Here is a 16,747-nt window from a genome sequence, read left to right as displayed (position 1 = left end):
AGAAGCCTCTTCCCTAAATTTGTTTTATTCACTGCTTTAGCACACTCTGCCAACCCGGATGTCCTAGCCGTGTCTGAATCCTGGCTTAGGAAGACTACCAAAAACTCTGAAATCTCCATCCCTAACTAAAACATTTTCAGACAAGATAGAACGGCCAAAGGGGGCGGTGTTGCAATCTACTGCAGAGATAGCCTGCAGAGTTCTGTCCTACTATCCAGGTCTGTACCCAAACAATTTGAACTTCTACTTTTAAAAATCCACCTCTCCAAAAACAAGTCTCTCACCGTTGCCGCCTGCTATAGACCACCCTCTGCCCCCAGCTGTGCTCTGGACACCATATGTGAACTGATTGCCCCCCATCTATTTTCAGAGCTCGTGCTGCTAGGTGACCTAAACTGAGACATGCTTAACACCCCAGCCATCCTACAATCTAAGCTTGATGCCCTCAATCTCACACAAATTATCAATGAACCTACCAGGTACCACCCCAAAGCCGTAAACACGGGCACCCTCAAAGATATCACCCTAACCAACTTGCCCTCTAAATACACCTCTGCTGTTTTCAACCAAGATCTCAGCGATCACTGACTCATTGCCTGCATCCGTAATGGGTCAGCGGTCAAACGACCTCCACTCATCACTGTCAAACGCTCCCTGAAACACTTCAGCGAGCAGGCCTTTCTAATTAACCTGGCCCGGGTATCCTGGAAGGATATTGACCTCATCCAGTCAGTAGAGGATGCCTGTTGTTTTTTTTTAAATGCATTCCTCACCATCTTAAATAAGCATTCCCCATTCAAGAAATTTAGAACCAGGAACAGATATAGCCCTTGGTTCTCTCCAGACCTGACTGCCCTTAACTAACACAAAAACATCCTGTGGCGTTCTGCATTAGCATCGAACAGCCCCCGTGATATGCAAATTTTCAGGGAAGTTAGAAACCAATACACACAGGCAGTTAGAAAAGCCAAGGCTAGCTTTTTCAAGCAGAAATTAGCTTCCTGTAACACAAACTCAAAAAAGTTCTGGGACATTGTAAAGTCCATGGAGAATAAGAACACCTCCTCCTAGCTGCCCACTGCACTGAGGATAGGAAACTCTGTCACCACAGATAAATACACTATATTTGAGAATTTCAATAAGCATTTTTCTACGGCTGGTCATGCTTTCCACCTGGCTACCCCTACCCCGGTCAACTGCACTGCACCCCCCACAGCAACTCGCCCAAGCCTTCCCCATTTCTCCTTCTCCCAAATCCAGTCAGCTGATGTTCTGAAAGAGCTGCAAAATCTGGAACCCTACAAATCAGCCGGGCTAGACGATCTGGACCCTTTCTTTCTAAAATGATCTGCCGAAATTGTTGCAACCCCTATTACTAGCCTGTTCAACCTCTCTTTCGTGTCGTCTGAGATTCCCAAAGATTGGAAAGCAGCTGCGGTCATCCTCCTCTTCAAAGGGGGGGACACTCGACCCAAACTGCTACAGACCTATATCTATCCTACCCTGCCTTTCTAAGGTCTTCGAAAGCCAAGTCAACAAACAGATCACCGACCATTTCGAATCCCACCGCACCTTGTCCGTTATGCAATCTGGTTTCAGAGCTGGTCATGGGGGCACCTCAACCATGCTCAAGGTCCTAAACGATATCTTAACCGCCATCGATAAGAAACAATACTGTGCAGCCGTATTCATTGACCTGGCCAAGGCTTTCGACTCTGTCAATCACCACATCCTCATCGGCAGAATCAATAGCCTTTATTTCTCAAATGATTGCCTCGCCTGGTTCACCAACTACTTCTCTGATAGAGTTCAGTGTGTCAAATCGGAGGGCCTGTTGTCCGGGCCTCTGGCAGTCTCTATGGGGGTGCCACAGGGTTCAATTCTTGGGCCGACTCTCTTCTCTGTATACATCAATGATGTCGCTCTTGCTGCTGGTGAGTCTCTGATCCACCTCTACGCAGACGACACCATTCTTTATACTTAAAACAACCCTCCAGACGAGCTTCAATGCCATACAACTCTCCTTCCGTGGCCTCCAACTGCTCTTAAATACAAGTAAAACTAAATGCATGCTCTTCAACCGATCGCTGCCTGCACCTGCCCGCCAGTCCAGTATCACTACTCTGGACGGCTCTGACTTAGAATATGTGGACAACTACAAATACCTAGGTGTCTGGTTAGACTGTAAACTCTCATTCCAGACTCATATCACACATCTCCAATCCAAAGTTAAATCTAGAATTGGCTTCCTATTTCGCAACAAAGCATCCTTCACTCATGCTGCCAAACATACCCTCGTAAAACTGACCATCCTACCGATCCTCGACTTCGGCAATGTAATTTACAAAATAGCCTCCAATACCCTACTCAATAAATTGGATGCAGTCTATCACAGTGCCATTAGTTTAGTCACCAAAGCCCCATATACTACCCACCACTGCGACCTGTATGCTCTCGTTCGCTGGCCCTCGCTTCATATTCGTCGCCAAACCGACTGGCTCCAGGTCATCTACAAGACCCTGCTAGGTAAAGTCCCCCCTTATCTCAGCTCGCTGGTCACCATAGCAGCACCCACCTGTAGCACGCGCTCCAGCAGGTATATCTCTCTGGTCACCCCCAAAGCCAATTCCTCCTTTGGCCGCCTCTCCTTCCAGTTCTCTGCTGCCAATGACTGGAACGAACTAGAAAAATCTCTGAAACTGGAAACACTTATCTCCCTCACTAGCTTTAAGTACCAGCTGTCAGAGCAGCTCAGAGATTTCTGCACCTGTACATAGCCCATCTATAATTTAGCCCAAACAACTACCTCTTCCCCTACTGTATTTATTTATTTATTTATTTTTGCTCCATTGCACCCCATTATTTCTATTTCTACTTTGCACATTCTTCCACTGCAAATCTACCAATCCAGTGTTTTACTTGCTGTATTGTATTTACTTCGCCACCATGGCATATTTTGCCGTTACCTCCCTTATCTCACCACATTTGCTCACATTGTATATAAACTTATTTTTCTACTGTATTATTGACTGTATGTTTGTTTTACTCCATGTGTAACTCTGTGTTGTTGTATGTCGAACTGCTTTGCTTTATCTTGGCCAGGTCACAATTGTAAATGAGAACTTGTTCTCAACTTGCCTACCTGGTTAAATAAAGGTGAAATAAAAAAATAAAATAAAAAATAAAAAAATCAGATCAAGCCAAAAGTGTGTGACCTAGTAGGGAGTTGTAATTTCCAACAGGCTAATATTCAACATAGTTTAGCGCAGAAAACATGGTAATTAACTACAATGACCATAATCCATGTCGCGCCTATTTTACGCCTGCTTCAAGAAGAGACAGAAGGATGCACCATCAAAAGGGATAGCAGTTTCTTCACAAAGTATCTATACCTGAAAATACATGATCTAAGTGATGATAATTAGTGTTGAGCCGTCATAATAGTATGCCTTAATTACTTTGAAAAACAACTAAAATTGTGATTTTCTCAGACAGCATAGGCAGCATGCAGCTTTATAGTGATGATATTAGAATTTGGGATAAAATAAAGTAATGTGAGTACATCATGTGATAAGCAGTAATGGGCAGTCACTACCATCATGGGACTTTTATGAATAGTGTATTATGTTGTTACAGCATTCAACCCACATAATGCATAGTGCATTTTCATGTTTAAAAAAATACCTAAACTGAAATCAAAAACCGTGATAAATTGTTAACATATAATTGTTAACATATTTCAGTTGTGTATATTACATGTTTAATTTGATGACTTTATTATTTCACTCCAAGTCATCATCTCATCTCAATAGAGCTGCTGCTTATGCTGTCTGAGAAAATCCTTATTCTAGTAGTTCTTCAAAGTAAATAAGGCATTATTTTATGACTTCTGAATACCAACTATCAATTGCTTAGATCATGTATTTTAAGGTAGAAATACCTCACAAAGCAACTGCTCTCTATCCCTCTCGATTGCGCATTCTTCTGTCTCTTTTTTATGTAGCAGGCGTAAAAAAAAACACAGACCGGACAAGTAGGCGTGCAATGGATTGTGGTCATCGTAGTCAATTACCACGTTTTTGCTCTAAACTATGTAGAATACTGGCCTGTTGGAAACTACAACTCCCTACTACATCCCTACTCCATTATTTTAAATGGAATTCAAATAATTGATCCAACGTAGGTCAATTACAGTAGTTGTTTAAAAAACTAAAAATAACCAACATTTCGGTGAAGCACTGAGCACAAGCATTCTATTTAGCTCAGTTTTTTTAAATGATTTATTTTATACAGTAATTTTTGCTCACCTTTTATCAAGGGTGTCAATAATTTTGGACCCCACTATATTTAGAAAGTATTCATACCCCTTGACTTATTCCACATTTTGTTGTGTTACAGCCTGGATTCAAAATTGATTAAAGTGGGGGGGGCGTCAACCATCAATACCCAATCCCCCATAATGACAAAGTGAAAACATGTTTTTAGAATTTTTTGCAAATGTATTGAAAATTATAAACAGAAATATCTAATTTACATAAGTCTTCACACCCCTTTGCTATGACACACCAAATTGAGCTCAGGTGGATCCAATTTCCTTTGATCATCCTTGATGTCACTACAACTGTATTGGAGTCCACCTGTGGCCAATTCGATTGTTTGGACATGATTTAGAAAGAAACACACCTGGCTATACACTCAACGTACAAAACATTAAGAACACCTTCCTAATATTGAGTTACTGGCTCATGTTGACTCCAATGCTTCCCACAGTTGTCTCAAGTTGACTGGATATCCTTTGGGTGGTGGACCATTCTTTATACGCATGGAAAACTGCTGAGCGTGAAAAACCCAGCAGAGTTGCAGTGCTTAACACAAACCGGTGCGCCTGGCACTTACTACCAAACCCAGTTCAAAGGCACTTAAATATTTTGTGAATGGCACAAATTCACATTCTATGCCTCAATTGCCTCAAGGCTTAAAAATAATTCTTTAACCTCCCCTTCATCTACACTGATTGAAGTGGATTTAACAAGTGACATCAATAAGGGATTCACCTAGTCAGTCTATGTTATGGAAAGAGCATGCGTTCTTAACATTTTGTACACGCCCTGTATAAAGTCCCACAGTTGACAGTGCATGTCAGAGCAGAAACTATACCAAGGAACTGTCCGTAGAGCTGTGAGATAGCATTGTGATGAGGCATACAGTATATATGGGGAAGGATATAAAACAATTTCAAGAATGTTGAATGTTTCCAAGAGCACAGTGGTCTCCATCATTGGAAAATTGAAAAACAATGGAACTACCCAGACTCTGACAACCAGGTAAGAAGGACCTTGGTCAGGGAGGTGACCAAGAACCGAATGACCACTCTGTGTAACGGTCGTCCTCCTCCTCTTCAGAAGAAGAGGAGGATTAGGGATTGGACCAAAGCGCAGCGTGATAGTTTGACATAATGAATGTTTATTAAAGTAAAGACGAAAACCGAAAACACTTCAACAAACTACAAAATAACAAACGAACGTAGACAGACCTGAACTATGAGCACTTACAAAATGACGAAGAACGCACAAACAGGAACAGACTACATACACGAACGACAAAACGAAACAGTCCCGTGTGGTGCACATACACAGACATACAGACATACACATACACAGACACCCACAAACAAACAGTGTGAACAGCCTACCTTTATATGGTTCTCAATCAGAGGAAACGTCAAACACCTGTCCCTGATTGAGAACCATATAAGGCTAATTACAAATTACCTAAACATAGAAACACAAAACATAGAATGCCCACCCCAACTCACGTCCTGACCAACTAAACACATACAAAAAAACAGAAAACAGGTCAGGAACGTGACAGAACCCCCCCCCCCCCCCCCCCCCCCCTCAAGGTGCGAACTCCGGACGCACCACCAAAAGTCTAGGGGAGGGTCTGGGTGGGCACCTGTCCACGGTGGCGGCTCAGGCTCTGGGCGTGGTCCCCATCCCACCATAATCACTCCCTGCTTCCGTATCACCCTCTCCATGACCACCCTCCAAATAAACCCACCTAAATTAAGGGGCATCACCGGGGTAAGAAGCAGCACCGGGATAAGGGGCAGCTCCGGACTGTCTTTACCTAGCAAAGACTTATAGATGACCTGGAGCCAGTGGGTTTGGCGACGAATATGAAGCGAGGGCCAGCCAACGATGTAAACATACTTGGTAATAAATAAATGGAATACTGCAGTGGTAAAATGGCAGAAGTTGTGTGTTGTAAGGTGCAGGAGTCTCCCGTCAATTCATGCAGGTGCACCAGCGAGGTTGTCCGGAGAACCCGGGATAGCTCTCCGGTACTCCATGATGCCAAAAATCACTCCATGTAGATGGGAAGAGGACAGCTCCAGTACCTCTCCCCTTTCATTAAAGGATATCTCTTGCAATTTAGCCTGTAATGATAAGAAAATAAGCAACATGAAATTACAGAATGCAGCCAAATGTTGTGTGATATGATTATAATGTTGTGAAAAGGGTGAACAGCACCAAATGTTAAATATTTTTACTAACATTCATCTCGGCCAGCCTCTCTTCTTGCAGTCGGGCAGCCCTTTCAAGGTCTTCCTTTACAGTTCTTTCTGCACCCCTGCCTGTGTCACTGGACGGTCTGCGGCTCTTCAAACTGAAATCCTACAGAAAAAAACATGTACACAACACTTATTAGTATTGTTATGTTCATTACATGGTATTTTATGTATAACCAATAAGGATTTTCATGCAGAAGAGTTAAGTGTAACACTTCTACAATAAATAAACATCTTCATAGCCATTGCTCTCAAAACTCAACGGGCCATCCCATAAATGTTATTAGCTAGCTAGTGTAGGAGTCAAAGAAGGGCAACGGACTTTTAATTTATTTTATCTTTATTTTATCAGGGAGTCTTACTGAGACCAAGGTCTCTTTTACAGATGACCCTTGAATTACAGAAATTACAGAAATGACCCACATCAAAATATAAATACAAAATGCAAGCAGCTAAAAAAAACATTGTCATAAAAAAACAAACACATTCATCAGACTTACCAAAGCCAATTTTATTTTCCATGAAGACAAAGCTATAATGAGTCAAAATTCCTTATTTTACACTGCTTTTTTTTACGCAAGTGTGATAACTAATGTACTAGCTAAATTTATCGTTAAATTACCATTTTGTACCGAGCAGGGAAATTCATGGTAGCTATTATCAACCATGTAGCTAGCTAAGTTAGCTAGCAAAAATTAGTTATTTCAAAGCTTTCAAATCAAAGGAATGTAGACAATGAATGTAGGGTGTTCCAGCAAGAGTGGACATCAACATATTTCTTTATTGAGGTATCAGGGAAGTGTGCAAAGAGAGCATCGCTGTCTTGAAGACTACAACTTGTCCCGACACTTCCAGACGAAGCATGCACAGAAATATAGGAATATGTCTTCATAGAAGAGGGCAAGTGCATCGAAAAAGTTGCTTTCTCAGTTGCAAAAGCAGCAAGGACTTTTCACAAAACTGCATTCAACAAACAACAGAATTGCGAGAGCTAGCTATGTACTGTCCCACAAAATTGCTAAACATAGCAAGCCATTCGCTGAGGGCGAATTCATTAAAGAATGTTTAATTGACTCTGCAGCAATACTCTGCCCCGACAAGAAAGAGCTGTTTGAAAACGTTTCCCTGTCAAGACGAACAGTGACACGGCGTGTTGAGGACATCGCAGAGTATATGGAACAACAGTTGAAAGACAAGGTAAAGGATTTCACCTTTCACCTATTTCTCCTTGGCCCTGGATGAGAGCAGTGATGCACGTGACACGGTGTAGTTGTTGATATTCTAATAGGCTGACCACACCGCTCGGGTCGTGTGCGCGACAGTTGCAACATAAATTTAGAAATCTATGTTATTCAATTATTGCACCACACTGTGCACGTCAACAAGCGTCTGAGTTGCCAAGGGATAAAATAGAACTCCTTTCTATTTCTGACGCAGATCGCGCTGCAAGTCCTGCCTCTCCCATGTCCTCATTGGTTTATAGAAGCAGGTACCCACGTGCCATCTCTTCATTGTTTATACCCACGTGGGTGATTGAAAGACGAACTGTGTTGCCAGTCGGTGTAGTAATACTATAAAAGTTTAGATGCCAATCACCATATAAGTTCAAAGATGAAAAAGCCTGGAAGGAAGAGAGATGACTAGAAACGATTTGGTTGACCGTTTTATGTGTGGATTAATTGTCAGAGTAGAGGACCTTGTGCATTTCAGGTAAAATAACAACTCAATGTTTATATCCCAGGACAAATTAGCTAGCAACAGCAAGCTAGCTAAATAGGACAAATTAGCTAGCAAGTGCAAGCTAACTAGCTAAATTGCCATAAATGTTTAATGCTTTTTGACCTGTTCCCAAATTAATGTAATTGGTTTAGAGTTTGTTTTGATATTTTAAAAATCTGTGTATCGTGATCGCGTTTGGTGTGGGGGGACAAAATACATTTTATGCACGATGGCACGCTCGCGCAGCCTGTTTGGGTTCCGTGTTATGAGGCATAACCCCAGACTTTGTAATTACAGAGGAGCTTGCTTCAGTGCATTCAAGGATGAACACAACCACAGGGTAATATTTATTGGTAGGCGGTTAATAAGAGTGTGGCAAAACTGGGACTGAGTTTTGAAAAGTTATCCAGTGTCACCACTGATGGGTGCCCAAACTTGACAGGAAAAAACGTTGGCCTTTTGAGAAGGATACAAGATAAAGTAGCTGAGCTGAACCCAGATCAGAAAATGATTTTCCTGCATTGCATTATTCATCAGGAGGGTGTTCTGAAAACGAGCCATGTTGTGGATACAAGTCACTAAAGTGGTAAACCTCATAAGAGCAAAATCTTTAAACCACAGGCAGTTTGTCTCACTGTTGGAAGAAACAGAGTTGGGTCATGCAGATCTCCCCTACCACACAAACGTGAGATGGCTGAGTTTGGGAAAGGTGCTTAAAAGGGTGTGGGACCTGAAGTCAGAGATTGCTGAATTTTTGCAAATTAAAGGAAAATATGTGGAATTCCCTCAACCTCAAGATAAAGAATGGTTGGCTGATTTTGCCTTCACCGTGGACATCATGTTCCTCATGAATGAACTGAATTCCAAACTACAAGGGAAGGGCCTTTATGCACATCAGATGTACAGCCTTGTCAAAGCCTTCAAGGGAAAATTACTCTTCCTGACCCGCCAAGTAGAAGCCAACAATCTCACCAACCTTCCAACACTACTAGTCTGTTCCCTATCAGTTGACCAGCGGGAGAAGTATACATTGCTGCTGTGTGCTTTCAATGGTGAGTTTTCTCTCCGTTTTGAGGATTTCAAAGTGTTGGAAAATGACATGCTGTTGGTTTCCTCTCCTTTCACCTTCAATGTGGATAACGCTCCCACTGACATGCAACTTGAGCTTATTGATCTTCAGTCTGATGCAATGATTGGAGAACTATTCAAAACAATGTCACTGATGAGGTTCTATGCATCTCTTGATGAACAAAACTTTCCAAAGATTAGGGGTCATGCTCAGAAGATGTTTGTACTGTTTGGGTCAACCTATGTATGTAAACAGACATTTTCAGTGATGAAATATAACAAGTCAAGGCACAAATCATCCAATCAAATTTATTTTATATAGCCCTTCGTACATCAGCTAATATCTCGAAGTGCTGTACAGAAACCCAGCCTAAAACCCCAAACAGCAAGCAATGCAGGTGTAGAAGCACGGTGGCTAGGAAAAACTCCCTAGAAAGGCCAAAACCTAGGAAGAAACCTAGAGAGGAACCAGGCTATGAGGGGTGGCCAGTCCTCTTCTGGCTGTGCCGGGTGGAGATTATAACAGAACATGGCCAAGATGTTCAAATGTTCATAAATGACCAGCATGGTCAAATAATAATAATCACAGAAGTTATCGAGGGTGTAGCAAGTCAGCACCTCAGGAGTAAATGTCAGTTGGCTTTTCATAGCCGATCATTAAGAGTATCTCTACCACTTCTGCGGTCTCTAGAGAGTTGAAAACAGCAGGTCTGGGACAGGTAGCACGTCCGGTGGACAGGTCAGGGTTCCATAGCCACAGGCAGAACAGTTGAAACTGGAACAGCAGCAAGGCCAGGTGGACTGGGGACAGCAAGGAGTCATCATACCCGGTAGTCCTGACGCATGATCCTAGGGCTCAGGTCCTCCGAGAGAGAGAAAGAAAGAGAGAAGGAGAGAATTAGAGAGAGCATACTTAAATTCACACAGGACACCGGATAAGACAGGAGAAGTACTCCAGATATAACAAACTGACCCTAGCCCCCGACACATAAACTACTGCAGCATAAATACTGGAGGCTGAGACAGCAGGGGTCAGGAGACACTGTGGCCCCATCCGATGATACCCCCGGACAGGGCCAAACAGGAAGGATATAACCCCACCCACTTTGCCAAAGCACAGCCCCCGCACCACTAGAGGGATATCTTCAACCACCAATTTACACTCCTGAGACAAATCATCTCTTACTGACTCTCACCTCTCAACAATTCTGTGTATAGCGACGTCAGAAACTATACCTGACTTCACTACTCTGTCAATGGCCTTCAGAGACTTCATTCCTCACACTGACTAGTTTAAATGTAATGTTGAGCTCTCTCTCTTTCTTGTGTTTTTGTGCATACCCGTTAATAAATGTTCTTCGGGATCGGTGTCCCGTCCACAGGACAGTTGAGCTAACGTGGGCTAATGTGATTAGCATGAGGTTGTAACATAGACATATCTGATATTGGCAGAAAGCTTAAATTCTTGTTAATCTAACTGCACTGTCCAATTTACAGTAGCTATTACAGGGAAATAATACCATGCTATTGATGGAGGAGAGTGCACAATTTTGAACATGGAAAGTTATTAATCAACAAATTAGGAACAGTCTTGATACAACATTTTGAACAGAAATGCAATGGTTCATTGGATCAGTCTAAAACGTTACACATACACTGCTGCCATCTAGTGGCCAAAATCTAAATTGTACCTGGGCTGGAATAATACATTATGGCCTTTCTATTGCATTCACATTTCCACAAACATTTCCACAAACTGCAAAGTGTTTCCTTTCAAATGGTACCAAGAATATGCATGTCCTTGCTTCAGGGCCTGAGCTACAGGCAGTTAGATTTACGTCATTTTAGGCGAAAATTGGAAAAAAGGGGCGGATCCTTAAGAGTTAACAAGAGTTCTGTCTGTGGTGCTCAATGTACAGTGTACTTTTCCCTCCGTGTAGTTCATTGCATGTTTAATAATGAAAAGACCTACCGAAAGGAGAACATATAAGTGGTTTATTTCTATGCATGTTAAAAAAGTAAAAGTAGCATATATGGACTTGATTTGTAGTAGATATCTGTATCTATATCTGTATCTATATCTGTATAACACAGTCATACACATGATGTATAATCCTGTAATATGATTTTGGCCCATGATGGCAAAATCTATTCTAATGTGGCCCTCCATGGAAAATAATTGCCCAGGCCTGTGCTACGTCATCCCAGCGGCGACAACCAATGAGAACTGGGGTTTCTGGGATATCGTGTTCAAATCTAGAAAAAAATATTGCATTCTTGCCAGAGGGGTCCAGAAAATCTTATTGGTTGGTATCAAATACTTGTTCTCCCCACTGTATATCCTTGAGCAATATTAATGGAAGAATGCTTTTCAAACGGACTACGTATTATTAGGGCAGAGTTTTGTTTGTATGAATGCATGCAGTAGTGTATTGATCAGAAATGGCTTATACATTGACCTCGTCCCCAGGCTCAATTGGTTCAGCAGAGAGAGAGCCGGCTTGGGGGACGAGATTACTTATACATAGGCTAGTTTACTGGAATAAGTCATCTCATGAGTTTCTGCCAACCAGGTAAGGTAATCAGGCCATGGTTAAAAATGATCAATTGTTCCTATTCTCATAGGATTTGTAGAGAATCTCTGTATAGCATATAATAAAAATCAATTTGGAAGATATTGTGTGTGTGTGTGTGTGTGTGTGTGTGTCTAGGGAGGTGAGGGGGTAGAGAAAATATCACCTCAGATCCCCTCAGCATGACTCTAAGCCCACACGTGTTGCAGCTAGTCTGTCCCCATTGCCACTCGCATGGATGACAGATGAACAAATCTCCCTCACCCTGGCCCAATGAAAAACCCATCTCCTTTCACATTCAGCAGGCTCTTCGCAAATGGGGCTGCTATTTAGAGAAGAGATGTGTCCCAAATGGCACCATAGTCCCTATTTAGTGAACTACATTTGACCAGGGCCCATAGGGCTCTGGTCAAAAGTAGTGCAAAGGGAATAGGCTGCGATTTGGGATGGAGCCAAGGTCTTTGCGTCTTTGCTCCCCAAATGGCCCATGAACACATTAAGACAGCACAGATCAAATAGCTACATATTAGGAATTTTACAGAACCATTTCAGGCTGGCCTGGACTGACTATAAATGTATCAATGTGATATCATCCTCTTTTTGGATAGAATTCAAGTTTCTTTATGCATGGGTGTATCGTTGTAAGCTTTTAACACATAGGACTGTAAGTGTGATATTGAGAAGGTACTGCTACAGTACAGCATGTATAGATTAAGTGAATGGATCCTAGCACTGAACCCTGTGGGGCACCACAGGTTATGGACTCCTCCCATCTTTCCAATGATGAGGTATTGCTTTCAGTTAGAAAGGAAGGTACAGTACATCCAAACATATTACAGGGGCAGGGGACTGCCTACAAACAGATAGAATGAACAATGACAAGCATTTACAGTAAATTGATGTAAATCGCAATGCACTCTGGATGATTTTAGGCATAACTGTTAAATGATACCATCAATTCCAAATTAACTTTAGTTTAACAGTACATTACTGTAAATATTTGCTGTATTTCAAATGGTATTGTAATTCCACCTGACAGAATACAGTACCCTACTGTATTTTTGGAGCGCCAAAAACGTTTTGACCACTAGTGGGTGCATGATATTGTTGTTTCTGGCTCATTAACATGTTTTTAGGCATGCCTTGTAAGAGGCTACATTTGTTGTACTGTTAAAGAGAGTGATGTTCCGGTTGCCTGTAAGTTACCTTAAAACAACGATACCAAAGATTACGGTAAGAGTATATGTTAACGTAAAATGGCTACAGTAGCATTACTGGTACAATAAATCAGTTACAGTAACAGTATTGGATACCGTAAAATACTGTACAGTAACATACGGCACCTTCATTAACGGTAACATACAGGCAACTGGCTGCCAGTAAGTTACCGTAAAGTGTCTGTAGAGTACACTATTGAGACTATCAGCAAATGAGCAGGCATCCGTGTGCTTTTTTTAGAAATATATTAATATAGACGGCTTTTAAACGGGGCATGGTCAGTACCAAATCAGTTATGATAGTAAAGTGTTATAACTCTTTCACCATGTGAAACATGTGCACGGATTACAGGGGATCATGGCCACCGAATGAGATGCAGCAAAACTCAAACTTTCGTCAAACTTTAGTCTCTAACCATTCTCCTAGTTGTTAGAAATGCAATTGTGTACTGTTATGCTACAGTGTCAAATATGAAAATAAAAGCTTTATCCAAATGAAACGAACACCCCCACATCTCGGACATGGTTTAAACCAGTGACACAGTTGGTTTAGGTTCTTTCAATCGCCTTTTTATCTCTGTCTTTTTCTCTCTCCCACTGGGCACAGACGTCAATTCAATGTCTATTCCAGTGTGTGCCCAGTGGGTTGAGCTTTCGCTAGCGAACTTGCAACATTGTTTCAACTGGGCCCTCACAGTTTTCTGCATGGATGAGCTCAGCTGTACCTGAATCCCGTATTTCAGCCCCTTTTCAGGTGTCCCGGCTTTTCTTTTGACAAAAAAAGGTACATTTGTCAGCAAGACGCATCAAATGAATTCAGACTGTAGGTCAAATGGCAATCGTCGAATGTCATTACACGTTTTGGTGTTTTGTAACAGATGTCTCTTTCCCATCAAATGGCAGGTGCACAGTGCACTGTTTGGATGCTGGAATTATTTTGGAGTGGACGAATGTGCACAAGTAGCCTACTTTTTTAAGAGATTTGTTTGACAATCAGATGAGAACATCATGACTGCTTGTGTTAACACCACATTAAATTGTACTACATGTGTACCATTAAAATACATGTGTTTACTATTAGGCCCATAAAAAAAGTGCACGCCAAATAGGAAATCCCATCAACAAAAAAATATACACCCCCGAATGTCACAGTATAATTCACACTCTGCCTGCATGTCCTATCTCTTATGTGAAATTAGTTCGCTGGGGAATCTTACTAACGACGCCATTGATCACCTGCGCTAAAGAAACGAATGACTGTTGCCATAGAAACACAGTGTGTGTTTTATCTTTCACATAAACTATTGAGTGTTGTGCTGTGGTGTTTTGGATTGTCTCTCTCAGGGCCTGTTTGGACATCTCCCAAGCCAAGTGTGAATAACAGGCTACAGGAGCTCTTTTTGTGTGTGTGTGTGTGTGTGTGTGTGTGTGTGTGTGTGTGTGTGTGTGTGTGTGTGTGTGTGTGTGTGTGTGTGTGTGTGTGTGTGTGTGCGTGCGTGCGTGCGTGCGTGCGTGCGTGCGTGCGTGCGTGCGTGCGTGCGTGCGTGTGTGCACGCGTGCATGTGTGTGTCTGTCTGCATGCATGTGCACATGTGTGTGTACGGGAGCAGGAGCATTTTTGCGACATGTGCCATCGTGTTGAGGCCTATTTTTACACTGTTCAGGCTTAATTCAGATTAGTATTTAACAGTTAGTGAATATATCCATGTAGAGGGGGAATTCGACTGCGAGTTGCTTGGTCTTCTGTTGTCCCTCTGCATTCTTCCCACGTTTCTCCCATATTTAGCTCACCAAAGGATTACATTTAGTAACAAAGTTAAAACCACTGTCTTCCATGCTTTCCTTATGGACAGTCATGGTTTTGATTCATTGCCTTATGATGTATTGCTTTATTGCCCCCCTACCTTACACCATTTAGTCTCAACTGGTTTCAATTAGCCTTAAATAGCGTTGTTACTTAGTGCCCAAGCTGCTGCTCCTTAGAAGTGTATGGAGGGGGGGAGTACACTGGTAATGATCAGAGATGATGACCAACCCAAACTAATCACTTAACTATTTGCTGAGTATACAGTACCTCTAGACTGGAAGTTAAATAGGCACTTATAGTATCAATGAGGTAGATTGGAAAGCTTCATCCCTCACATCCAAGCCTGTGATATATACTGAGATGGTCACTGCACTTCTAATTGAATAATTCACATAATTCATATCTATAGTCTAGTTTTTTTTCTATATTCTGAATAAACCATTTAACCAAATTGTCATTGATATACTGTTTCATATCTTCAGACTCGATAGCATGGGATTAAATGGGACCATTGTGCTGTCACCGGGACTGGCTTTGTGGCTTTACTGAACAGGTAGTCTCTCGTGACAGCCTTAAAGGGGAAATCCGCAGTTGAAACAATAACAAAGCTTCCACAATACAGAGTAGAGCCATGATGAGTGAATGAGTCAAGCCACTGCAAAAACGTGCTTCGCTACTCAACGTACAGTGTCACAAATAGGTTGGGATTGCTGTTCGAAAGATTTCAGAGTTAGTTTAATATTGTAAACCTAGACTCATAGCTCTATTCGATCAAGCCTACATTGCAATATTTATGTAGCATGTCAAATATAGTCTCGCGTGGCCATACTTCCAAATCTCGTCTCGTGGGTCGTTCCAAGAATAGAGTACATTTTGCATCCCTTTGATTTGAAAAAGTAAGTATTGTGCACCAATATTGAATTGTACCCTTTTAATATAGACCACATGGAAAGTTCAATACATTTTGATATGGAAAAAAAACTTGCTAAAGTGCAAAAAAATATGGATTTTGACATGTCCCTCATCTTGTTTTTTCCGACATCTATTTTAAAATAGAAAACAAATATGAGTGCTTCTTATTGAAAAATTCAGATGGTTTCGTGCCTACTGAACAGGACCCAGAAGTATCTCGTTACCCATCACCTGCGATGGTTTACATGCTCGAGGTAGAAGTTGCTCTCAACCACAGACATAGATGTCTGTTAGTGTGATCAACTGGGTGTGAAAACGGGGTCATCGGCACTCCACAAACTGTTTTAGCCTGCTGAGCTAAAGCCTTAGGAATAAGCTCAGGGAGCTAAAGTGAGTCTTCAGGTCTCAGACAAGGTTGCGAATGACCTTTTACACCAGAAAGTGGCTAGTTTGGATAACTTCAGTAACTGAAGACTCTTCCTTCTTCTTCCCCCAGACATGATGACTTGAAAGAGATGCTGGACAGCAACAAAGACTCCCTGAAGCTGGAAGCTATGAAGAGGATTGTGGCTGTGAGTACTGCTGTCTTCATCTCCACTGTCAACCACCACCATCTTCAACAACAACAAAAACTCACTGGGTGAATCTCAGAAGTCATTCCTTGATTACTCAGGTGGAGGCGAGAAATCAAGCACATGAGGAATCTTTGGAAAATACTTTCAATATTCTCTCTCTCTCTCTCAAAATAACCAAACGGGAGTAAAAAGAGAAACAGACTCAATACTTTCTAAGAGGATTCACTGTCACCTTGACACCTTCTGTCCATCATAAAAAATGACTCAAAAAAATTACTTTCAAATCTGTCCCCATGTCCTAGGTA

At 41.8% G+C, this 16,747-nt stretch overlaps 1 protein-coding gene across 11 annotated transcripts in view; it reads left to right on the top strand.

The window, feature by feature from the left end:
• LOC129862840 (AP-3 complex subunit beta-2) overlaps window positions 1-16,747 on the top strand; it is a 99,970-nt gene that overhangs the window by 33,848 nt on the left and 49,375 nt on the right. For all 11 annotated transcript variants that reach the window (XM_055934877.1, XM_055934880.1, XM_055934878.1 and 8 more), the window contains exon 2: window positions 16,364-16,439. In XM_055934877.1, the coding sequence (XP_055790852.1) occupies window positions 16,364-16,439 (76 nt within the window). The remainder of the gene's footprint in view (window positions 1-16,363; window positions 16,440-16,747) is intronic.

This window comes from Salvelinus fontinalis, chromosome 9 (genome assembly GCF_029448725.1).
Source record: "Salvelinus fontinalis isolate EN_2023a chromosome 9, ASM2944872v1, whole genome shotgun sequence".
NCBI lineage: Eukaryota > Metazoa > Chordata > Actinopteri > Salmoniformes > Salmonidae > Salvelinus > Salvelinus fontinalis.
The sequence above is the reverse complement of the archived record's forward strand: the minus strand, read 5'-3'. Positions and strand labels throughout refer to the sequence as shown.